The 27,178-nt window shown below is 31.6% G+C and overlaps 2 protein-coding genes across 5 annotated transcripts in view; one reads left to right on the top strand and one right to left on the bottom strand.

The window, feature by feature from the left end:
- LOC106467215 (NAD-dependent protein deacetylase Sirt6-like) overlaps positions 1–20,087 on the top strand; it is a 30,596-nt gene extending 10,509 nt beyond the window's left edge. The window contains exons 4-7 of one of the 2 annotated variants that reach the window (XR_002612379.1): positions 12,355–12,528; positions 14,012–14,135; positions 15,574–15,734; positions 18,540–18,678. Coding sequence is in view for 1 of the 2 variants with exons in the window: in XM_013927543.2 (XP_013782997.1) it covers positions 12,355–12,528; positions 14,012–14,135; positions 18,540–18,896 (655 nt within the window). In the remaining variant the exon portion in view is untranslated. Of the gene's footprint in view, positions 1–12,354; positions 12,529–14,011; positions 14,136–15,573; positions 15,735–18,539 lie in introns of both variants that reach the window. The other variant, XM_013927543.2, reaches the window with a different exon arrangement.
- A 132-nt stretch (positions 20,088–20,219) lies between these two features.
- The window catches only part of LOC106467214 (Bloom syndrome protein homolog), a 103,047-nt gene continuing 96,088 nt past the window's right edge, over positions 20,220–27,178 (bottom strand). For 2 of the 3 annotated variants that reach the window (XM_022395348.1, XM_022395350.1), the window contains exons 21-24: positions 25,780–25,997; positions 23,350–23,668; positions 22,101–22,353; positions 20,220–21,532 (exon numbers count right to left, since the gene is read on the bottom strand). In XM_022395348.1, coding sequence (XP_022251056.1) covers positions 21,334–21,532; positions 22,101–22,353; positions 23,350–23,668; positions 25,780–25,997 — 989 coding nt within the window. In that variant the 3' untranslated portion in view covers positions 20,220–21,333. The remainder of the gene's footprint in view (positions 21,533–22,100; positions 22,354–23,349; positions 23,669–25,779; positions 25,998–27,178) is intronic. The other variant, XM_022395349.1, reaches the window with a different exon arrangement.

Here is a 27,178-nt window from a genome sequence, read left to right as displayed (position 1 = left end):
TATATATATATATATATATATATATATATTGTGTATTCTCTGATGTGTGTGTGTGTGTGTATATATGTGTTTTACATGTGTATATATTTAATCTGTGAGTGTGATGTGTATTATAGATTTCACAAAGAATACAATGATGTGCTAAAATACAGAAACTACTACTCCGGATTTTGATCACCAAATATATACTAATTTTATTGAACAGATATTCTCTATATGTACTAAAAATTATGATTACTTACTTTGAAGTAACTACCCAAGAATAGGGAAGATGAACTCTGAAAAGAAAAACGTATGTTACAATATATTCTGTGATGTGTATCATACATTTCAAAAGGAGTACATGATGTGCTAATATACAGAAACAACTACACTGGATTTTATCAACAAATATATATTGAAATTATTGAACAGAGATTCTGTATATGTACTAAAAATTATGATTACTTATTTTGAAGTAACTACCAAAGGTGTTTCACAAACTCCAATTGCCAGTTGAAACAAGGCAAAATGCTTGTAAGAGAAGACTTTCAAAACTAAAACAGTGTAGTAACTGGTAGTGGAACCTCAGTTTCTATTGGTTGGCAAATAAGTATGGTGAAAGTGAGAGAGGGTAGTAGATCAAATGGGTGACCAGTAGTACTGAAACACCTGCGATGCAATTGGATCAGCCCAACTCTAAACCATATAATAAATGTTTTTACACATTCTAATTGCAATTTTATTACCCTGGGAAATTCCTGTTGTAAGTGTTACAGGAAACATAAGCTGCTATATTCCATATTGTGTTCTCGGAGCAAGGGGCATGCTACTTCACTGATTAGCTTGTGCGTTGTTGCTCTCGAGAGTCTCATATTATGGTTGCACGTAAACAGTCTTATAACACGAACTGTGATTTATTGCTTATTTTTAGCAGGTTTCTAATTTAGTCATTGACAGTAAAATAAACACAGAAAATATATGGGATATGTTTAGCAGTTGAAACTCTCAGGGGAAAACTTCATGCTCAATAATGAAGAAAAATGAAACAGCTGCTCATTATATTTCTGATTTTACAATTTTTTCTTTTCATTATACTTCGATTAGTTGTCTACAGGCTGAAGAATCAAGTAATAAATGTAATAACAAGTAAAGTATAACGTTTTACTGAAAAAAAAGTTATGTATTTAGAAGGTTTTAAGGGTTATGCAAATGAAATTTGAGATTTTTGAAACAAAGAAAAGTATTTTAAATCTTAAAATGAAAATCACTTTACACTTGAACTAGTTAAAAAGAAATGAATCAAAATTTTCACGGACAAACATAAGTAAAAATACTTCCTTAAAAATCTGATTTTTCATGTGCAAAAGACTTGTAATGTTTACTATAATTCTACCAAATTTTGTAAAGATACACTTAATATATTAAAAGTTAGTGGTATGTAAACTATAATGAGTACAAGTGGTTACAATGTCAGTCAAATTGACTAAGCCCATGTTGGGAGAGTTAATAAGCTCCTCCAAAATACTCATCAACATCTGAAAAACTGTAAATAAATTATCAACTAAACCAACTCTACACAAACCTTCAGTCATAATTACACTTTATATATCTGTAATAACAGTTCCTCCAGTATGTTTCTTAACAACTCAATTATGTCTTCTATCAATTACTTTAGTTTCTGTTACCTCAGATTCTTCAGACATTATACATTGTTAGACTAGATGAAAGGTAGCAATAGTGAGTTGCAAGGAGTTTGTCTGAAGTATATTTTCAGTGTACTGGAGAACTACCATGGTTGACAACTGGAACTTCTGCTAAATTTGTGGAAACCTAAGAGTGGAGGTTTTACTGACTAATTGTTCAAAATCACAATTTTTGTATATGCATAATTTGGGATAATTATAACTTTTTAGTATGTTATTTGCAAACATATTTGCACATGATCCTCCTCTTCTGATTGGTAGTGCAAGTTGTTTCTTCTGTCATAGAGAAAACAATGATTGGCTTTTCTCTCAGATGAATGGGTTTATTTTATGTTATTCATTTGTTTAGATCTGCATAGGTATTAGACCAATTAACTTCCAAAGTGTACAAATATAAACTGCTAAACATCTAACTTGTATGTACTTTTCACATATATTCCTCCACTTGTTACTTCCTGTTAATAATTCTGTTACTGATTTTTTATACAACCATTTCTTCTAATATCATAAATATTCATTGCTTTCTTTAACTCTCTTAACGGGCTCGGTCGATTTGACCGACCATGTGACCTCTTTGTACTCATTTCAAGTCTTTATAGTTTTAATACTACTAACTTTTAATATAGTATGTATATCTTCACAAAACTTGGCAGACTTTCAGTAAATATTATGTTTTTCACATACAAAAAGTCATATTTTTAGTGAAGTATTTTTAATAAACTAAAAAAAAATTTTCCATGAATATATCGAGTATTTGTTTTGACTAGTCCCTGTGCAAAATGATTTTCGTCTGAAGATTAAAAATTATTTTCTTCATCTCAAAAATCTCAAATTGTATTTGTAAAATCTACAAAACTTCCTAAATAGATTTCAAATGTTTTTTTTCAGTAAAACATTGTATTTTATCTGTAATTTTCTGTTCTCTAACTCTATACAAGGTCAGTTAATTTGACCAACCTCATAACCACCAGAAAAGAAATCGAAATAAATCTAAATTATTCCTTTTTTTTCTTTCTAGAATGACTTCAAATTTTAAAATGAAACTACATTCATTTATCCTAAGTAGCTTTAAATTTGTAACAGTATACATCTACTTATACTTCAATTTTATTGCCTTTTGAACTGTGTCTAACTACTATTTGTGCCATTATAAGTTGTAAATCACTTGTGGAATGTGGAGCTCACATCACACTATCAAATTACATTACCCACAAGCTGCTTGCATGCATGCTTCATGAAACATTTTTATTATATTATTATTATTATTTATTTTATCTAATCTAACCTTAACTAACCCAAAGAGAACTTTATTTTTACATTTCAGTTACTTTTATAATAATAAATAAAGAATAAACATGAAAAACAAAAAATAAAGTACTTACCCAGGCCTCTTTTTTTTTTGCTGTCGAAGGGACTTAACCCTACTTTTTTATGCGAATAGTAGTAATGCGCTAAATAATTTTTATGTAATTAAATGATGCACAAAAGAACATAGAATAATAACTTGATAACTTGCAAAAAAGCAGACACTTTCCCCTAACTATCACAATTTTTCTGGTTTTATAACTATGCGACAAGAGCTGTTGCAAATTCATCCAAGCTAGTCATTATCTTTCCTGTGGGAACAAAGCTTGGACTAACAGGGAAATTGACAATTTTACATTCAGAAAATAACATAATATAATACATCATTTTAGAAATGAAAACCTTGGCTTTCTATTTGTTATACATAATATATATAGTTAAACATAAGAGAGAACTATTAGCAAATCCTGAAAGAGAGAATGTGACAGGTGGGTGTGACAAGAGGGGTCTAATTTTCTATTTGATGGCTCCATAACCAAACAAAATTGAAGGCTATAAAAAATTATGGTTTGTCTCAGCAATGAAGATTTTATAGTGAGTAATTTATGTTAAATTTCATACTTATTGGAGGGGTGGTGAATAAAATAGAGAAGAGGGGATGCCTAGAGAAAATGTCCTTTCTCACACTAGGGGAAATTCAGGATGCTTTTAGATATTGCCTTTATAAAAATAAGAACTTAAAACTTGTATGCTATTAAAATATGGATTAGTAACTACTATTTTATGTTATACTAATTGGTATAACATAAACAAAAAGTAGTTTAATAAAATTTTGAATGTAAGTCACTAAAACCTCGTGACATGCACAGTAAATGATGCCCGACAGAGAGGATTAGTGGAATTGTGTCCATTTGGCATTGGTAAGAGGAGCCAGTAGTTTCCACTTCTTATGTTACAGTCTTGAATATATTTCCAATTAACTTGTGTACTTCAAGTTTAAATAACCTTATTTGGAACTTCTGTTGGCTTTTTAGCATTAGACATTTTTCATGGCCTCATTTGGTCAACTGTTCTTCTTCTAAGTTATATATTCAACATTCATGTTTCTCCATCTTTATTGAAAATTGTATTTTACAAAATTTTCAATTTAGCTGTAACTTCAAAATGAAGTAATTTTTGGTAAGCACCAGATGTTTTTTAACCCAGTGAGATAGTGAGTCCAGTTTCAAAACTAGTTTTCCACTTCATTATGCAACATATAGGACATGTATCCTTTAGCCCTATGGATAAGGTATGTCAAAGTGCATGTCACAACGTTTTTAGAGTTATCCTCAATATTTAATTAAACTACTTTATTACCAATGTATATCAATAAACTTGGCATCAAAATATAGTTAATAAATCAAATTTTAATGTTACAGAAGGTTTGACTTCTTAATTTCAGAAAGAAGTATTAAAATAAATTCTTGATCTTCACTTCATTATAGATTTACTTACTACCCCTGTGTAATGTCTAGAGTTTAGCATAAATTATACATTTATAGTATAGATATTGCTAAGACATAATCTAAATTTTATAGTCTCTATTCTTTTTGCTTAATGAAGATATAAACCAGAAAGTCAAACCCACATCTCATGTCTTTCTGTTACATACTGCCCTTCAAAAACTATTGTTAAATCTGTTTGACATTTGCTATTGGATTATATATAACTTATAAAAAGAGAATATCTCAATTTACCAATATTCATATAAGGCTAACTCATTCTCCCGAAAGGTTTGGAATTATTTGGCCTACATATTTATTGCTGCTATCACAGAGGTCAGCTCGACCAGGTAAGGGAATTATTTTAATTCAGTTAAATTATAATAATTGTAGGACATTGTATTCTTTGTGTGTTACTATTTTGTGTTCCATATGGCATATTGAAACAAATAAAAATACATAAAGTACTAACATAAATTGTACCAAAAAAGTAATATTAACTTTTATTGAGACTGATTACAAAAAAGTATCCATATACAAGTATTAAATTTCTTGTTATGAAAGTAACTGGAATGTAAAGATTAAAAACTTATTAGGTTAGTTCAAAAAGTGTAAAAGAAGAAAAAATTTACATTTCTCAGCATGTTATGCATTATGTAATTCAGTACTGTGTTTACGCGACATGAGTCATGTGTTTGCTAGGTGATTTATAGCTTTGTTATACAGCTTTAGTAGTTAAACATGGTTCAGAGAGTAATAAAACAGTATAATTAAATGAAAACAGATGTAAACTGTTATGAGTCTGAGGCTGTTTATGATAAATAATTGTAATTTTCTGTTGCAATTTGCAATCATTCTAGAAAAAAAAGGTATTTAGATTCATTTAATCTAATTTTGTGGTTGTTTCAAGGTCCATGAAGAAGACTGAGCCTGTATAGAGTTAGAGTGAGAAAATAACAGATAAAATATGAAGTGTTACTGAAAAACACTTGCTATTCATTTAAAAGGTTCTAGAGGTTATATGAATGAAATATCAGACTGTGAGATGAAAAAAAAAATTAATCTTAACATGAAAAACTCCTTGCACTTAGACTACTTACAGTCTGAGTTAGATGCTGACTTTCAGTAAAAATAGTTAATTTTTTTGTTGTCAAAGAAAGACATGTAATGTTCACTGTAGATATTGCTGGGTTGAAGACAGCTAAGAACAAGTTAACACTGATCTAGTAAGACTGGTGACACCTAACAACGATAGTTAGATACCCCTTCCTATCATAATGAATATGTTAGAAGTTTCATAAACTGTGTTTTGTTTTCCTTTAGATGAAAAATAGAAAAAGAAAAATGTAATTAGAAGTACCTGAGCAGATACTATGTTACTAATAGTTTTAACTGCAAAGCAAGTGTAAATAAAAAAATCTTTCCCTAACACCCAAAGACTTACCTGGTCCATGTAAAAAATGCTGTTTTTCCACCATCTTAACCATTTAATGTGCACCTCTAAAAATAGTGTCACTTTGAGCTGATGGTAAAACTTGCTTATGACAGGGAGTAATCTTCCACATTTAAAGGTATAAGTACAAGTCTTATTAGTTAGTTGAATAATTTAAGAACTCTATTTATGCCCTCCATTTTTTTAGCACTTGATACCTGTGTAATTGTTGGTGATCCTGAAAGGATTTTGAAGAGACAAAGGATTAACTCATTACATTTTTCACAAGTGAACAGAATTTTCCTCAGCCTTGCACCCATTACTTGTATTGTATTTTTGGCTGTTTGCTTCATGATCAAACATAAAGTTGTGAGTGTTTATGTCAAAACAATCCTTTTGCATTTGTGAGTGAAAGGGCTCAGAAGTGAATCACAATATGATATTAGATTGACCATGACTCATTCTAAAGAGAACGAACTAAATGATACAGTACATGTGTCTGTGTGTAATTTGGTCATAACCAGAGAAAGAACTAAGTGAATACATTACACACAGTGTGAATGTGGCCAGTTCTAAAGTGAAATAACTAGTTAATACTAGTTCTCATGTGACAGATCAAAGCCAAATGTCAAATCATATATTTTCAACTTTCATAAGTGTACATAAGATATAATTTTCTCAACTCTACCACTGTTTAGGTCAGGGATATAATTTTCATGAACAGTCAAGAAAATAATTTGAAGCAGCTATACAGTATTCCCTCTAGTAATAAATATTACTTCAATATTGTATTTATACACTTAAGTACTAAAATAATTTTAACATTGATCTGGATTATTTAAATGTTTTACACTCACAAAAAGAAACCTATCATCCTATAGGTATTTATTCAATTATGTACAAGCTTCCCAGTGTCGGCTAACAATACGAAGAATTAAATTGTGGTGGAATGCTACAAGTTCTTTAAATACCTACAGAATGATAGGGTTTTTTTTGTGAGTGTAAAACACTTAAATACACCAGTTCGATAAATAAGAATTGGTTTACTTATAAGTAATAGGGTTAAAATTATCCAAATTAAATTGCATGTAAACATTTGAACTTTCATTATAAGGTGAGGAAAGGAGAGACACCTAAGAAGAGTAATAAGGAAGGCTGAAAGTTGGGAAAATTAGGTGCTAGATAGATAAATAGCTGACGAAGAATCTACCCCCCCCCCCCCCAAACTGGCAAAAGTGACTAAAAGTGTGTCAAGGAAAAGAAAGGGAGAATGATTATGTGCAAGGAGATAGCAGTCAGTGAAACGAGGGCAATGAGGCATGAAGTTGACCAAGAAACAAGTTGGCATGAATGAAAATATTGGGGGGGGGCAAAGAAATCTTGAGGAAAATGGTTATGTAAGAGTGAACAGGAAATGTCATAAGTTATTGGGAACAGAGAAAGAATAAAACATACCTGGATAATGAGATTCTGGAAATCCAAAGGAGATTATTCTTCTGAGCAATTATACACCTCTTCACACAAAAAGCTAGCTCTTCTGTATGTTTGCCTTAAAGAGTTGCATGTTACTAGCCTTCAGGCAACTACCACCTAAAATTATTGAGATTTATCATGAATTGCACTGCTGTATAATGACATTATTATGCAGCAAAAGTTTCCCACCAATAGGAGAGTGACACAGCCTCCCTGCACATTAGCTCCCTCTATGATTTTGCACTCGTGATCTTCATTCTATTCCTCAGCACTGAACACATAATTTCGCGTTTTTCTTTGTCAATGTAACAAGACTTGTGATGTTTAGGGAACTTACTTTCCTTCTTCAAACTATAAACACTTGTTCATGTAACATCTATTACTACTACCTATATGAGTGACTAATTTCCTCACACAGGTTGTGTTGCAATTATGGCTTATGGAGGCAAATTCCCTGAGATGACATGGTGACCATTGTGATTAGGGTAGTGGTTTCTTTATATCTCAGGAACTTCAACTCCAGTCCCTTCTTTAGGCATTCTTCCCCTCATTTGTGGGGAAAATAAGGAGGATAAAATTGATTGTTCCTTCACTTGCTTAGGCTTTGGGGACTTCTCTCCCCATGGAAGATATACTTCATTTTTTATTGGCCTGGATTTATTAGGTATGCACCATTCCTTTCACTATCCCTGTGTTATGTTCTTTTTTTGTTCCCTACTTCTTAACCCTAACACATTTCTTTTTCTCCAACATCACTCATTTCCCTTTCTGTCTATCTGATTCTTATTTTCTAGATTTTAGTCTTTCTTCATCCCCTTTCATGATTCCTACATTTGGGATTGCCCTGACCGGTGTGGGGGCAGACTTTTGGCATCGGTTTTCCTTTCAGTACCCACTACTTCTGTCTTTACCTGATCCTTTTTTTACAACACTTCTTTATTTCTCCTCTCTAAACTTCCAGTCTGAGGCACTCCACAGTGCCCCAGTGAAACTTGTGGGTGATTCTTGTTCCTTTCACTCTTCCTCTTCTATCATTCCCATCTCACTTGCCTCCTTGTTCCTGAGGGTTGTTGGATAGGGATACTCTTCTATCTTAAGTTTGACCTCTTTCTTCCCTTCTTTGATCCATTTGCCTAACCCCTTTCTTTGCATTGAATCATGGGGTGAAGCTTTACATCATCAATACTCACTTTCTTATGTTGTTTCCACACTGTCCCCAACCCTACCTCCACTTTGGAGGAGGGGAGCAAAAAGTGGCCTAAATTGTGTGATGCAATTTATGGACAGGCCCTTGCAAAATAAAGTCCTGTTTCAAACTTTTGAAGAGTTGGTAATCCCAGTTGAACCAGACTTTCCCATCTAGTAATTCTTTCATTTCCCATTCAGGGCATCATTCTAACTAGTCCTCTTTGCATGGGGTGTGTGTCTTTCAACATTGGTTCATCTGTTTCTCTCTTCTTCATAATCATTCTACTGTTGGACATTTCACTTTTACCAGGTTGCTCTACAGCATTCACCTGTCTTTGCCTTTGTTGGTTATTTGGTGGCCTTGTCTTCACCATTTTGCCTGCTTGATACCACAAGGTGTTTCCTCCTATGTTCTTTCCACTTTGTTCTGGTTCTTTCTTACCCATAGACACACTCACCCTGTTTCCATGCATGTAGGAACCTCAATGTCATCCTGCATGCTCTTACCCATGCTCATTTGAGTCTTTGGCAACTTGCAACTTCTACTGTCTTCTCTTTAAACATATTCCTCTTTCTTCTCGCTGTTGTTCAAATCTAGCATCGTCTTGTGCACTTTCCATCATCCTCATATTCTTATTTCTCCAGACTGGTCCTTCCTCCCTCAGTCTCAAGCTAATCTTCTATGCCTGTTTGGACCCAGACAGACTTTTCTGCCTTGTCCATGCCATTTGTTACCACTTAGCTTGTACCTCTTACTTTTGGGGATTCTGTTTTCCACTCTACGATTTCTGGGATTCCTCTTCCTCCAGGAACAAATCTCCTTCTGCCTTTATTGGTATGGTCCACCAAATTCTTTGTTTGATCTCCTCCTCATTGGAGGTTGTTACTTGCGGATGGTCCTCATCATTTCATCACCTCTCTCATTCTCTCACTGCCCATTTCTGACAACTGCTGGACAAAGTCATTCAAGCTGGCATGTGGACTACCTTGCATGTCTTCATCACCCAATCTCTTTGTCATCTTGCTGTCTCATCTCCCAAGGGTCACTGCTTGCCTCTGTTTTCTATCTTACAATCTATCCACCATCTTCAGACAGGTTCCCATTTGATTTATAGCATTTGCTTCCAGAATCCCAGCAGGTGGCTGGTGGTGCCTCCTAGGTTATACTTATTTCCCAAAATTCTTCATTAAGCCACGATAATGGAAAGTGCTCATACCTACACTGGCTTCATGGATGCCCACTGTTGAGATTGGGTGTTCTGCAAGAACACTTGATGTATCCTTGTGGTATATTCCAGACTGTACCTATTCCATGGACTATCATGGAAAAAGCCAGCACCAGGGACTGCTTTGCATGCTTCTCTATCTTGTGCTTGTTCGCCTTTCAAAATAGGCTTACCTGGTCACCTGTTTTTCTGGTTGAAACGGGACCATTTAGGATCCAGGCATTTGATCCAGTTCTTTCCTTCACAAATTTCTTCCCCTTTTTTCTTTGAGTGCAGCACGGGAAACCCTTAGCACTTACCAGTTCCTAGCTGTTGGGGTTATGGATCATGGAGAACCCTCATTGATTGGGACCTAACAGCTGGGGGTAAAACAAGGGGTGTCAGTTGGTGGGATGTTGGGTGGTGGTGACACTGTCAGTGTAGTGTAGATCATCCCTGATATACTTATATCAACAACACAGCACTTCATACAATACTGTGCCATTCTCCTGCAGTTTGTGACTATTCAGTAGAGTTGAGGTGAGCACACACACACACTAATAGGTGTAATATCTAGCGAAACCACAGCAGGTGTAAAAGGCAGGGGGGCAGCAGCCATCCCAGCTTGCAGTACATATGACCATTGAGGCAAATTTTCAAATTTCATTTGGGCAAAATTAGAAGCACAAAATATGGTGAATCATGCAATTTTTACCTTCAATTGGGAAAAACTGGTAGCAGAAGTTTATTACTTATAACGTCATTTAGTCAAAAATCCCCCATACATCTATGCATACACTATACACATGTGCCCTTCTCCTGTTCAGTTGAGGTAAACACTTACTAACAAATTGTGCACTCCTCCTGCAGCTGATAACTGTTCAGTCGAGTCAGCGCTTGCACTCTTCATATACTCTGTGTACTTGATGGCGTGACTTCCATGCCCTCCTTCCACAGTTTGTGTCAGTGCAAGAGTCTGGTGGTAGAATTGAGGTGAGACACACCAACATTACATGCAAGATCATGAATTCTGTGCACTCCTCTCACAGTCGGAGTTGGTTCAGCAAGTATTTGAATGGCCATGTTCTTATTCCTTTCATACCCGCAACACATGGGGGCTTGTTTGTTTCGTTCTTCCTTTCAATCTAGGCAAAGAATGTACCCTGGAAGATGTACAGTCTCCCGTTACTGTGCCCCTACCATCAGGAGTCACAGTTCATGGGTTTTCTTTGGGCACTTTATGAAAGGAGCTCATGTAGGTAACTTTTGCACTGGACACTCTACCATATCAATGTGGGGTTCTAGCTTTCTGTGTGAAGAGATATGTATTGCCTCAGAAGTTAACATTTTCCTTACCTGAAAATGTATTTCTAATAGATACTCACCTCTTTACACACTTCCCACTCTTCATCCCCATTTCTTGTGGAACTTAGTTTTCCATGCCTCATCATAGAATGAAGCTCATGAGTGTAAAATCATAAAGGAAGCTAGTGTAAGGTGAGGCTGTATCACTTTCTTATTATTGGAGAGCTTTTGCTGCATAATAATATCATTATGCAGTAGTGCAAATCTCTAAGGCAGATGCATGGGAAAGATAGCTTTCTGTGTGCAGATGTATCTATCAGAAATATATTTTCAGGATATGTAAATGTTAACTTCAGAAGGCACGGAGGTGGAAAAAGCCTTTTAAAATTATTCTATTTGGCTTCAACATCAAAGGCAGGGGAAGGGAATTGTGTCGTGGGAACAGAAGTAAGGGTCCTGGCAGCATCATGGACCACACCACACATTGGACAATTGCTGTCAAATATTCCACAAATAAAAGATTTCCATTATTATTGGCAATTTGATGAGTGTGAGTGATATTTTCACCCACATCATTTGAAGAAGAATCCACATTAAATTGTGAATTTATGATGATTAAGTTTAAACACAATCAAAGTAAAATGAGTACAAAGTTCGTTGACAAGTCTCAGCAAACACTAACATCTTGACATGATTGTACAGAGGAAAAGAATAAGGATTCTCACTTGCAAATGCAGAGGGATGATTTGTACAAGGAGGTGTATCACTTCTATTGGGGGAGGGTTTTGTTGCATGATTCATCATCATGTAGTAGTACAAATTCACGTGAACAAATGTGGATTTAGGTTGGAGTTTCACAAGGATAGTGGCATACAAGTTTCTCAAGCAGAAATATGCAACTTCAATAGGAAAATAGCTATATGTACATGTAGGTATCTATTGGAAATACATTTTCAGATAAGGGAAATGTTAACTTTACTAGCATATCAAATGGTGTTACTACCATATCAAATAGCAGCTGCCACTAGCCTATATACCGACCAATCAAGAAGCAGAAAATTATTTTTGTGCATATGCCCCTCCTCTCATATGAAATTAGGACAGTTTAACCTATTAAAAAGTAATATTATTGCAAGATCTATAACTGAACTACCATATTAGTGACTAAATTAACTGCCTTATTGCTAATTGAAATTATATTGACAGTAGTTTTTGACAAAATAAACTTGCATATAAGTGTATCTTGGTGATTATTTTGACAATTCTTTTTACATAAGACTGTTCATAAGAAGTCAGGCTTCTGTGAGTGTGGGTCAAAAATGTACAGACCAACCATGCCCTCTGAGGAAAACAAATGGACGAGTATGTAGGGGGAAACTTTATGACACAATTCTGGATTGGGAGGATGAACTACCTGAGGAAGACTTGGAACTAGCTGATGTTCATTCCAGGTAATGAAGGAATTAGTATTTACCATTTGAGATGTATATTTGTAGAAACTTGTTAAGAGAACTAATGTCATTAGAAAAAAAATTGTTTTTCAATAAATGAATGAAGCTGAAGTTTTGCTACCATATCAAACTTGCCCTTTCTACTGTGTCCACCACACACTTTTATCACCAATAACTGCTAAATACTATAACTAAGCAAATTGTAAATTTTCAGTCATTTCACCCTGGTATTTAGAAATATTCTTCCATGTTCTAGCATATGTTAAAATTATGCATTTTTTATGGTCAGAAGCCTGCATGTTTTGCTGGTTGTTTGTTACACCATCCTTGTTTTTTTTTACGTGGTCAAAGTTGAAACTAATGTAGAATAAGATAAAGCCTTCCATGTTAGCATTTTGCTCTTAATATTTGCTGTATTGTAAATCTTGGTACAGTTTTTCCTCAGCTTTCCATCCTATTTCATTGTTGCTGAAAATCCTCTTGCCACCATTTATGTTTCAGTCCCATCTTTAATATACTTCACTGATAATGGATGTGTGGTATTAACTCGCATCATTGAGTATAGATGTAAGAATGTTTTTTAAGTTTTCAAGTTGATCATAGTAAATGTATTGATACCATGAAATTAAACAGTTAATGTTTTCTTAATTTTTATTTGCCTGCACATTTCAACAGTTGTTTTTTAAATCAATGCATTGTATTGATAATGAAATTATATTTATGGCTTATTAATTTCTTGCATATTATGTATGCATGACTTCTTCAACCAGAATGAGAACATTAGCTCTATTTGGCAGCTCTTTGAGTTTATGTTTCTAAACTGAGATTTTAAAAATTATTAGTAGGTGAAATTTCATTGAATGATCAAAATAATATAGCAATATAATATCAAACAGAGAATAGATGTAAAATTTAAACAAAAACAGCAATATTTTGATGTGTAGTATCATTTAACAAACTTTCATGTAATGTTATAAAATACTGTTCTTCATGTAACAAAACAACTACTTATGTTGTCTCAATTAATTTTTAAAAACAACAGGTGCAATACTATCAAAAGGTTCATACATTGCAGAAAACATACCTTTCTGATAAAAGTTCAAAACAGCAAACTTGCATTATAAGCAGACATTATCTAGATAAAAATGACTGAACCATCATGTCATTGCTATGAATTTAGAATAAGTATCTCAGAAAATAATGATATTGAAGATTTTCTTTGTTTCAAAGCCTGATACTTACATGTAATCAACCTGTGTTTCTACACTAAAAATGTAAGAATTATTTTTATGTGATTCAATAAAGGTACAAGGAAAAGTTGTAGTTTCTGTGTTAGAGCTCTTTCTGATAATTATATTATTTAGTGTGTGATTCAGAAGACTTAAGAGTTGTAACAAAATAGTAATGTAATTTAAACTGCAGTAGCAGAACCAGACAGCATTATATTTTATCGAATTATTTAGAAAAACATTATGTTGCTTAGGGTGGCTGATCTTAGCATTTGTCTTGGAACAACACTTCAGATAGTTCCCAGTGGAAGTTTACCACTCCTCACCAAAAAAAATGGTGGACGCATGGTGATTTGTAATCTGCAACCCACAAAATGTGTAAGTTGAATAAAAAAAAGTTTAATGCAGCATTTAAATTTTTGTTGTTTTGGGCATCCATTGTTTTATTCTTTTTTACTTTGTGATTTTCCATTGCTATTACTATAAATTAATAAAAAAAAATTTAAAAACATATGTTACTGAAATACTGTTTGGAATTTAAACCATATTTAAATTTTGCAGGGCCCTAGGTAGAAGTTATTCAAGAGCACTTGTAACAGTGTAACACTGCTACAACCAGGGATCAACAAAAAAACAAGTTATTAAACTGTAACATTTGGAATAAAATTTAGCACTTACCAAAAACACAGTTAATAAACAAATGTCTGGCCAGGACTTGATACTAATGTTAATAAACAATAAAACATAAATATCAACATTAATTATTTCAAATAATGGAACCTGCAAAAAGAACCAAAAGAAGAAAATACCTAATTACAAAAAATTAACACAATATTCCAAAATTACTTTTCTTTATTAATAATACAGAGTGACAAACAGCAATAATTCACTATCTTGTGATTCAGTTTATGAAGCTTATGGCAGAGTATTTATTCACTTCGTTAGGTCTTGTGATTATACATTTACATAATCTTTTGGTACATTAATAATATCTGTACATCACTAATAGGGAAGCTGGTGTCAGTTTCAAAACACATATATATTTATTCAAAATTAATGTGATCAGCTAGAAGGTGAGTTAACGTTTTAAGGTAACTAAAAATTCACAAATAAAACAACGTTAGAAGGAATAATAAATGAACGATAAACAAAACCATAACAAAAAAATTGAATCCACTATCTTGCAAATTCTTCCTCTACATATCAGAAGTAAAAGCAGTATTGTAGAGCCAGATGCCTAGAAGGCAAGATTAGACAGCAAAGGTATAGGAGAGCACTGTAAGCTCTGCCAGCAGGGTCTGGGGCCAGGCCTTGGAAGTCAGAAACTTGATAAAACAATTTGTCTTTGTAAAATTATTGCCCATGTAACATTGTGATATAAAATATAGCAGGTTATTAGCATTTTTTTCTTTTGTTTCACTTGTTACTTTTTCTCATCAGAGCTGTATGTTTGTAAAAAAATTGTCTATCTCCATGCTCTGCAGACATGGAGCCTATAGACAGCTTAATAGTTTGCCTAATTGGAAATACAGTGTTGTTTGGGACAATTTATTATTGTTTGTTCTGTAAATTCTCATTAAACAATGAAAACTAATTAGTTAAAAATAGCTTGGCATATCAAAATTAAATGTGGGGGAGGGGGTTACTTATTAAGATAAAATTTCATCCTGTGTTTTAGGAAAGATAAACATAATCATTGTCAGTGTTAGTAGGTTATATTATCATCTAATTCTAATTATTAGAATAACATATATATATGTTTTTAATTACTAGATACTAATTACTACTTTTTTTTATCTTACATTTTGGCTGCTAGTCTGCTGTTGTCTTCACGGAAGTCCCGAGAGGACAATTTCTGTGGTGATAGTGGCCATCATTCAATCCTGGGTCTTCTTGACAGAGAGGCTACTAGTGCTTTTGACTCTTTAACAAGAAGACCTAGCTACTACCACCTGACTAACAGTTATTCTCCAAAATGTAAGATATAAAACTGATTAATATATTGTAATTAGAAAATTGAGTAATTGATAATTAGACTTAGGTGATTGTCTAGGCTATTAACAAGATTTCCAATCTATTTTTAAAAAGAAACACCATGCACCATGAAAATATAGGTTTTTATATGTTCACTGTCTAGAAAAATACAGGTTTTCTCCTTAATGTTCTTCGAAAACAACCAATTTCCCAACCTGAATCAATTCTAAGATGACAAAGTTAATGGGACTTAAAAAAAAGTTTATTTCCAAGCAATACTTACCAAGTTCCCATAATGTTTATATAGGTTTGTTTTTTGTTTTTTTTTGCTATTACAAAAAAGAATTTTATCCTTTTTTCAAAATTCCCAATTTTATGAAAATATAAAAATACATACACGTGGTTCAGGTTGGTTGGAAAAAAAAAAAGGTTTTATAAGTCCTTTTTACAAAAAAATAGAACTAGTTTCAAAATATAAACTTTAATATGTTCACTGGGAAGCCTGTGTAATAGTAAATTAACATTGATAAGTAAGTACACTGTGGTGTATAACACTGACTTTGCTATTAAATGCATAATACAAATAAAGATACAAGTAACTGGCATAAACAGATTTTGAGAGTTATTTGGCAGACTTGATGAGCTCTGGCATGATAATTTATACACAGTTTTTACTTGGTGAATTTTCAGTAGGTCAAGTGAAAAATCTGTACTTGTAACGTATATAAACCTTAATATCGCACACCATTAATTCCCAAATGTTGGATTAATGTCAGTGATACATAAAAAAATTAATGTAAAAATTTGTAATAAGACCAATTTGAGCTTTATACTCACCTCACTTTTAGATTCACCAATGTTTACTTACTTTTAAATTGACAAATATTGTACCACATATATTTCAATTGTGACAGGAAAAACAATTACATTGTTCCCATTTATAGGAAGGTGTTAAATTTTACAGCTAGGTTTTTCTTTTTCTTAAAACTTTGAGAATTCTCTTGTACATAGTTTTTACTAGATGAATTAAGTGTTGGTCAATTGAAGAAACCTATACTTCTAACATACATAAATCTCAATGTTGAACACAGTTCTTAACCCTTTCCGCACACGGGTCAAAGACCATGTCATCGCATTTGTTGACTCGCATTCTAAATTTTATTAAATTACTTTTTTATGAATTTATGTCAAGTTTGGTATCAAACTGTAGATTATAATTGAAGTTTTAGTATCATACATTATTTAAAAGTAAATATTAAGAAACACACCTAAACATCAATTTTTGTGTGTCATATGGTATGTTATACAGCACTGGTTCAGATTAGATCTTTGTGATGTCAAAATACAAAGTCTGTAGTTTTGTACGAATTAGGAACTCAAATTACTGATATGAACAAGCTAGAATATAAAATAAGAACCTCGTATCTTTTCTATTTGCTGAGATATTGCTCATGTACTGAATCAAACACAGTGGCCTTGCTCACCTCTTTCCATTTTTGGAAATGTTCCCTTATGTACACTTCTGTCTATGACATGTGAATAACTAATCAAAAGTTCAGAATGCCCCCTACAAATCTTCAAGCTGGTAAGGTGAGTCTTTAGTCTGCTCAAAATCGCATATTTTTCTAGACCCTAATACAGTTTAATTACTAAGATTGGTAAATTATAGTGGAATTCTATTGTATCAATGTAGTAACTTATGATTTTTTGGTTATTTCAAATGCATATATAAAACCTAAAAAGAATTATTTTGTTTCACATCCTTCACGTGCAAAATTTTATAAGGCTTAGCAAAAAGCAAATGAGTACAAAGGTCGTAACTTGAAGAGTTGTTTGCTTTACTTCTTTATTTACTGTTCTATGTTGTAAGAACTTATTTCTAATTAGTAATAATGTATATACATATGTATAATAATTGAAATGTGACTGTATTTTACAAAATACTAGTCCACTAAAACAGTCAAGACAGGTCACTTTGTAAAGACTAAAGGTCAGTTTTATACTATTGGATATGGTAACATGAGTCATTGTAACTTCTGTATTGTTAACGTTAGCCGGGCAACGGCCGAAAGGTTAATGTAATAAAAATAATAAATATATAATGTTGTGAGATTTATGTTATTCTAGAACGAAAAAGACATAATTTATATTTATTTCCTTATTTTGTATGGTAGCTACGATATTGGTCAAATTGACTGAATAAGTACAGAGATTTGTTAGTGAAAATAACAGATAAAATAAGTTTTTTCTTAAAAAACCTTTTATAACTATCTGGATGATATAAAGATTTCGCATGTGAAAGTTGAAAATTTTCTGATGCTAAAAATTACTTTGCATGTTGGATAGGCAACATGCGAAAAGAAAAAAAAGGGCATGAGAAAAATATTGCTTAACAAACCTTAGCACTTAATAAAAAAATCTGATATTTTGCTTATGAAAGCCTTGTAATGTTTACTGATAATCTGCCAAATTTTGTGAACATACACTTTGTAATTTAAAATTTATAGCATGAAAACTATATCAAGCACTAAATGGTTACGAGGTTGGTCCCAGGGGCCGACCCATGCTGAGAGTTAATGGATGAATTCTTATTTGTTCAAGCAAGTACTCTTTACATGTGCTTAATAATCAAATCTTTGTCAGTTACTTATCAGCAAGGAAGATGAATAATACATTATCTGATATATATATATATATATATATATATATACACGTGTAAGTTTGATTTAAAGTGTGAAAGTGTTTCTTCTTCAGTACAGTTTTGCTGTTGAGATACTCAATAAAAATACAGTATATCTTTTGTTTCAGGATCATTTTGCTGACCTTATCATCCATGACTATGTTGATAACTTCATTGAAAAGCTTGCCATGCATTTAGGTGTGTCAATTCCTCCTTATTGTCCTGAACAGGATCCCACACTTAAGACCAAGTCTTCTGTCATGGAGTATTCTCCATTACGACTCCTTCCGAAGCATAAATTGGTACATTCAAATAAAATGCGAAAAAGAAAATGTAAGAGAGATGATCAAAAGTGCAAAAGTGAAATAGAATACCAAAGGACAAAGCATGAATTACCAAATACAAAAGTAGAAAAAAATACACAGTACAGCAATGAAACACAAGAAAACATACAAACTGATCTTGAAACAGAAAATACCACATAACATAGACTTAAAGACAAAGTCACACTAAACAAACTACAAACACATATATCTACTCAATAATATTTTAAAAAATGAAAAATTCTTATCACACCAGAACAAAAAAAGGTTGGAAAATTGTACATGTAAAAACAAACAAACTTATTTTATCAAGAAAAGCAAGTTAAATCTGACCACAAAACATGCTTATAAAATTAAATTCCTCAATTAAAGAAGAGGTAACTTTAGATGAGGATTTACTAAAAGTGTAGGATTGAAGAATAAGAACATAAAGGGTTAGATATAAAAAAGATTTAGAATTGTGAAAATCCAAACTTTTTATATTTTTTAATTGAAGTTTATAAGATAAATACAACATGATCTCTATCTCCAAAATAATGTTATTATAACTTATTATTAGGATGAAATTCCTGAAGAAGCCATAAGACAAAATATCAAGTTATGATAAAAATAATATTCTGATCATTGGTTGTATTGTATTTATTTTAGAAAGTATTTCTACTCTTCTTATCAGATGAATTCTACAGTATAAACACGTAACAAAGATTTATCTCTGTAAATTGTGATATGAAGAACTACTGTATGGTGAAGTTTTATACTACTATCAAATCTGTTTTTATTCCCATTTACTGAAATGTGCAAACGTTTTTTAATTCCAAGATTTAGGTTACAATTCAGCTTTTGTATATTTAATTGGTCAGGTCAAGAACTTTATATTTGTTTTTATAGCATTTTAATAACTTTTCTTTTTTTTTTGAACTTAGTATAATTTCAATCACCTTTGTATAGAATATTGTTATATTTTGGTATATGAAAAACTGTATTCTAGAGTTTGTTGCTTTAAGGAAGCAAAAAAGAATTAGTTTATTTTGAATATCATGCCCAGCTTTGTATTCTATCATAAATGAGGCAAGCAACATATTCTAGGTAACAACTTCATTGATTTAAACTAAATGTATTTTGTGGAAATAAAAAATATTCTGTATAGTTTTTAAAAGGTCAAATTTCATCTTGAAACATGTTTAAAGTAGTAGGAAATATTTTTGTAAATGACAAACAAGTGAAACAAGTTTGTGTAAAATACAAGTTTAAAGCTTTTCTTCTTCAAGGTAATTTATTTGTAAATAATCATCAATGAGTTCAGCAAAAGTACTTTACTATAGTAAATCTAATAAACTGTTCTAAAAAGCTCAATCTTTGTAGACTAATTACTGCATGTTCCAAGATTTAGGTTACAATTCAGCTTTTGTATATTTAATTGGTCAGGTCAATACAGATAATTTTTTCAAGTGACATAACTATGTAAAGTTTAAAACTCACTGAAAAAAAATGTATATTTGACAATGTTTATTTTACATTTCAAAAAATGAAATAAAAATAGGATATTCTTACAACCTAGTGAATAAAACATTTATCTTGAATCTTTTCTCAATTTAACCTACATTTTTAGTGGAAAATGTACAAAAAATCTATGATTTAAGTTTGCTACAATAATACTAATAAAGAAAAATTAAAATGTGGTAGTCCAAACTTAATATGAACTTTTCCTAACTCTAACTTGTTAATAGTTGATCAGTTTAAAAAAAAAATACAGTATCAACTCTTAAATATTTTTTACACATATATGCACCAATACAACATTACAGTTCATATGAGATTAGTAAACTTTTAACTTGATAACCTAAAACTACAGAATTGTTTTTTCATAGCTACAGTTCAAGAGAACATCCTGTCCTTAACCAATATTGTTCAATCTGTGTCAGAAACTGAAATTTAAATATAAGAAAAAATCACTTCTTAGGATAACTGAGGATGTTATTAATTATTTCTATAATATACTTTCATGTAAACATATTCAGTTGAGTCTCATAAAGACTTATGAAATTTAAAAAATACATGTGTACAATTACTTATTTGCTTCAGCATATGAACTAAAAATGGGATAATGTTAATATTAGAAATGGCTATAAATACAACTTCAGTTTGCAGAATGTACAGAATGAATTTATTTAGATAATAATAGTATTTTTTAATATCGCCCTACTATTGTTTAGGATATAAATATTTAACTAGGGATTGATGCTTTTGAAGTTCTAAGCCAGATGAGAAGGAGCAGGTAATGTTACATGTAATTAGAGTAAGTTTGTCTCGTATAAAAAATGGGATAAGCAACAGTTACAAAAAATTTGTTAGAAAGAAGTTTATGGGGCAATAACTACCAAAATAATAATACACTTTTGTTAATACGTGTTTCTACCGGCATAAAAGCTTAATATATAGCTCAGCTAATTAGCTCTGAAAAGACAGAATAACTTTGTGCATTTAACCTCTTTGTAAAAACATATTTTTAAAGATTTAGTGCCATATTTAGTGTGTAGGATAAGTATTAATAATTAAAAAAAATGAAGAAAGTTTGAAACTGAATCTGTAAAATAAAATTTTACACTTTTGAGAGGAATTTTGGTTGAGGAAGAAAGGAACGAGTCATTAGCTTGTTTCCAATAACCTTATGTTGTGGCTGAGGAGTCGGTAGGAAACCCAAGGGTTTTCTTGGCCAGCTTGAGGTTTGTTCTAATTTTGTTGATTGGTTCCAATTGTCTTGGGTACTGTAATTGTTAGAGTTAGTTGTTTTTGTCCATCTGAAAGTAAACGTTTGGTTTGATTGACTTTAGCTGATAACAGTATCAAGACACATATTACTGTATTTCTTCTTGAACTTACACAATTTAACACATTTTTTTTAAATGATAACAATATAAGTATATTTTAACCAAAGTTTTACATAAATCTCTACAATTTGTAAGGTTTTATTATTTTCCTCTGTAAACTATAAAATATGCAATTAATAATAATAAGGAGCAATGATAAGATGTAAAATGTTCATTTTCTGCTTAGTGAATCATCCATTTCATTGCATTTGTATTATATTGATTTCTTATAGAATAATTTCACATCTGTAGTAGATTAACAAACAAATTTATAAACACAATGATATTTTTTGTACAAATTATAGTACCTTGGTCTGTCTTCTTATCTAAAGACAGATCAAAGTAATGTAAAATCATGCATGTTTTCAATAATAAATATTGTTCGTTAATTTACTAATTTGTTAGCTTTCCTACATTAGTAATTCATTATCTGGTCTTTTATTTCTGTCAGGCTACAAGTTAGAAAGAAAGAATCTATAGCTGCTTATTTGAAACTTACTTCTTCTTGCTGGTTTTGTTGAATTGTTTGTTTCCACCTTTCTTCATTCTTCCTTTTTGGTTGCCTTTAAAGAACCCTTTCCTGGCTCGTTTTGTAGGCTTTCCACCACCTTTTCCACCATTAGCTTTTCTCTTGTTTCTCACAGGAACAGATGTTGATGGACCAGCATCAAAAAGAGTATCATCCTCCCACTTGTCATCAAAGAGCAAGTTGTGTTGTTCAGCCTTTTCTGCATCTAAAACTAATGAAAATACTTTAAAACATATTTTGTAATTTTTATGTGTACTCAGTTTTAAGTGAAAGTATAATAGCTTGACTAAGATTTTTCAGCAAGAAAAAAAAGGTAAGGTTTAGAAGCAGCAGTTGAGCTTAAAAGACACTGTTTATTATTTTAAATATAAAAAAAAAGGTAGGTTAATTATTAAATATAAACTTTGTAAATTAACTTTGCAATGGCCATAAAGTTTTATGTACAAATAACCTCACAAAATAACTTCCTTGTTAGATTTTTAAGACCACTGCCATTATAACTGTTAAAAGAAGTATTTTACACAATTTTAAGCGTACATTTATTCTAAGCTTATGGACCTGACAACTAGCCTTAGCAACTAACTTCCTTAGTTTTCTTCCTTAAATATAGCTTGAAATGAAACAAGAACAAAACAAATTTTAGTTTAAATTTTGATAAACTTTTAGCAGTTAAGTATGCATAGCACAAACAGCGGGTTCTATTATACAACTTGGTTCACCATTATTTTTTTATTTATCAAAATTCATCAGATTCTAATTTGAATGATTACACCAAGTAATGCTTTTCTCTCTTCTGCAACTACACACAACAATTAATTACGTTTCTGATATATTCAGCCCCCCCCTCCGGGAAAAATGTTTATTTGAAAAGGTATTAAAAGGAATAGATATAAAAGTATTTTTTAATTAGTGGTCTTTTAAAGTCAATTATTATAGATGTTAATAATTCCAAATGAATACAGTTCTATCCACCCCTTCAACTTAAAATATACACACAATTAGCCTTTTAAGTCAATTTGTTAGTGAGTATGTTTTTTGAAATTAGCTTAAGAGAACAAGAAATACAAGCCAGTATACAGATGATTAAACCAATATGGTTACATGTATTTACTAATTTACTTTCTAGTATAAAAATTTCTTTCATTTATTTTAATACATGTTTTAACAGTTTTAATTTAAAGGTCAAATAACATTGAGTACTACCTGTGAAAATACTTACCAACACGCTCTGCACTGAATCTCTGTGTAACATCCAAGAATTGCTGACCATATTTCTCAAAAATTACTTTGGTTATATGTGGAATTCGAAGCATCTCTTCTTCTGTCATGGGCATTTCCCTGGACATCTGTCTGAGAGCTTCTAAGTTGATCACATTTGTGTAATGTATGCAACGTTCTGCTGCAATGGCTTTGCTCAACTGTACAAGATCTGCATAACAACGCTCAATCAGTTTCTGAATTTCTTTATCTTCTTCGTTTTGTGGAACAGGTTGCACTGAGTCTGATCTCTTTGAACCACGTTTCATGTGGAAGTTTATCTATACAAAGATAATTATTGTAAGATTTTTTAGCATCTCGAAGCTCTATTAGCTATTACTATACAATATTTAACAGATGAAAAAGTAGCATTAGAAATGCTTGTGGATAAATCCCGACATTGAAACCTCCCCATATATATATATATACATACTAAATAATAATAATAACTTCTTATCAAAATAAACTATGTAGATACAGCAAAAAACAAAAATCAGTATCCCTAATTAAGCATACTTTTCTTACATTTCTACTTATACAGATTAGAATGTATTGTTGTATCAATTGGATACCCTTGTTGCTAATGATATTTTTAGGTAATTCTGATTCTAATATCGATAGGAAGATTATACTTGTGAATACACTTCACAATATATATCAGGGTTTCACTTAGTTACAAAGGCTTGTTAACTCTTGCTACAGGCATCTTTTTCAGTGTATGTCACATATTTTAGTGAGTTACATTCAAAATTTAATTAAATTACTTTCTTATCATGGTATACAAATACATTTTGTATAAAAGTGAAGCTAATAATCCAAATTTTGATAATGTATAAATTTTAAGTTCATATTTTATATGGCAATATTTAAAAAAATCCTGAATTACCCCTAGTATGAAAGTTATGACATTTTATCTTTAGACATCTAAGCTCATCAATGTAATTCCTGTGAGAACACATTTGAAACTGAACAATGAAATAGACAATGCCCTGTACAGAAAACAACAATTAAATAATACCTCATTTGATAGATTAATATCTTCAGTTTCTATTGGTTATAAATAATATAGGCGGGAATTATTGACAATTTACGAAAGATAGGATGTGAAAAGTGGGTGTGGCAAAAAGGGTTGATTTTGCTATTTGATGGCTCTGTAACTAAATAAAATTGAAGACAATAAAAAGTTTGCTTTGCCTGAGTGGTGACAACATTACAATGAGTAATTTACATTAAATTTCATACTCTTCAGAAGGGTGGTAAATAAATTAGAGAAAAGTGGATTGAGTTTTTAAAGGCTCTTGTCGCATTATTAGAAAGCCTGAAAATTGTGATAGTTATGGGATATAGTCTGCTTTTTGTATGTGATTATTTTGTGTTCTTAGGTGCATTATTTAAGTAAATAAAAAATTATTTAGTGCAGTAGTACCAATAGTATAAAAAGTAGGCTTAAGTTTCATCAACAGTAGACAGCAAATTAAAAAAGAAGACCCAGATAAGTATTTTATATCATGTTTTTCATGTGTATTATTTACTTACTAGTATCAAAGTAACTAAATGTGAAAACTTGAAATTTTTTAGGTTAGATTAGGTTAAATAAATAATAATAATAACATTTTTCCTGGGGTATGCTTCCGAGCAACTTGCAAGTAGCTTGTGCATTAAGTAATTTAATGGGGTAACATAAGCTGCACATTCAACAAGTGATTTAGAAATTGTATGGCAGGAATATCAGTTGCTGTTCAAAGGGCAGTAAAACAAAATGTAAGTATAAACAAATATATACTCTTAAGAGTTTAAAGCTATTTTGGATACAGAAGTAGTTTCATGTTACAATTTGAAGTCATTTCAGAAAGAAAAAATGGGTGATTTAGGTTTGTTTTTTTGTTGGTGGTTACAAGGTCAGTAAAATTGACAAACCTAGTATAGAGCTATGGTATAGAAAATAAAAGATAAAATAAAAAGTTTTACAGATAAAAAATGATTGAAATTTATTTAGAAGGTTTTATAGATTAAGCAAATGAAATTTGAGGTTTTCAGCTGAAAGTATTTTTAATCTTAACATGCAAATCACTTTGCATCCAGAGAAGTCAACACTTTGACTTCATATATTCATGAAGAAATGTTTAGTGAAAATACTTCATTAAAAATTCTGATTTTCTGTCTGCAAATGACTTAATATTTACTGAAAGCTTGTGCAATTTCGTGAAGATACACAAAACATATTAGAAGTTATAGTATGGAAACTATAGAGGTGACGTTGAGGTCGTTAACTTGGTGGATTCGACTGAACGCATAGCAGGAGAGTTAACATATCATTATTTTCCAGAGAAAGCATGCTGTATAAATAAAATAAAGCATTTCATTTCAAGTTGTTCAACCATTAAAAACTCACCTGAGTCTGACCTCTCAGCAGTTCCAAGTGACGCCTCCCAGGACGTAAGTATGTTGCTGCATGGTCCATATGGTTTATGACTAGATCTTCCTGAAGGAAGCCATCCATCACCAGCTTACGGACCAACCTTTCTGCATCCGAACGCTGGTAAGCTTGACCTTTGCCATGTAAAGGGAGACTGGTATGACCAGCGCTTTGAATCTTACTATTGTTTGAACCTGAAATGAAAGAGACAGAATCATTTATGTAAACCTTTGCAAATATTCAATATTTTCTGTATTATTTACAAAGAACTTTCATATAAGTAATGTAAATAATACTTCCTTTAAAATAAAGTTTTGTGGCTATTCTCTTTTTCAGGTTTATATCAAATCTTTATTAAAAAAGATTATCTTCTAATGGCTTTATCTTTCTTTTAATCAAACGAAGTAGGAATTCATTAAACTTTTATTTCAGTGAACCTATTTTAATACCATATAACTTTTAACATACAGTTTTGAAAAGTTTTATAATTAATTTGGAAGAGCAAATCATTTTTGTTAAAAACATGAATTATTATTATGAAAGAATATAGGCATGCAAAATAAAAACAAAAGAAACAAGATCAATATACCAAAAACTTAAGTACATGTTTCAAATAAGGCAGTAATATAAAAGCACGTATAATTAAAATGTACATATAGAGGGTTTTCATGAAGTTAGTTTGCCTATTCTAGTATCTATAACCTGAAAAAAAGAATAAAAAAACTATAAGTTTTGGTAGATGAACTAATGAGACAAAAGAAAGGTAACTCCAGTGCCAAAAATTTGTTACCAGAGGCATTGAGCAGGAAATGTGAAAACTGGGGATTGTTTCAAATCAGCATCTAATGTGCCAGGATTCATTCTGCATTTAGAAATGGATTCTAACAAGTTTTCTAATGATTATTAGCAATGTTTTTGTAAAGCATTGCTATAACAGTGGTAACAACACTGGTGCAGTAGTAAGACCTTGATGCTGTGAAAGTTGCAAAAACAAAGGCCATGCAACAGTGAGGTTTATTGGAAGTAGCTAAATATTTAACAAATAGGATTGATTGCTCCAGAGAACCTATTGAAGTCAGGCAAACAACAGATGCCATTAGAGAAGAGAATATTTTCTGGAAATTAATGCTGTATCAATTAATTTGCCAAGCATACTGGACTCTTACAGTCAACAGCTGGAAAGATTATGCATAATATACCAAGACTGTACCCCTTCAGGATAAATATTACCGAAGAACTGCTATCTGGAGGTGTATAAAAATACAGGCCTCCCCATGGGCCACTGCAAAAATAAAGGGTTTTTTTAAAGGTCACTATTCTAAAAATATATAGCAAATTGTAGTCTCACAAACCATTATATGGTGTTAAGTATATA

The sequence above is a fragment of the Limulus polyphemus genome, unplaced genomic scaffold (genome assembly GCF_000517525.1).
Source record: "Limulus polyphemus unplaced genomic scaffold, Limulus_polyphemus-2.1.2 Scaffold2530, whole genome shotgun sequence".
NCBI classification, from domain to species: domain Eukaryota; kingdom Metazoa; phylum Arthropoda; class Merostomata; order Xiphosura; family Limulidae; genus Limulus; species Limulus polyphemus.
The sequence above is the reverse complement of the archived record's forward strand: the minus strand, read 5'-3'. Positions and strand labels throughout refer to the sequence as shown.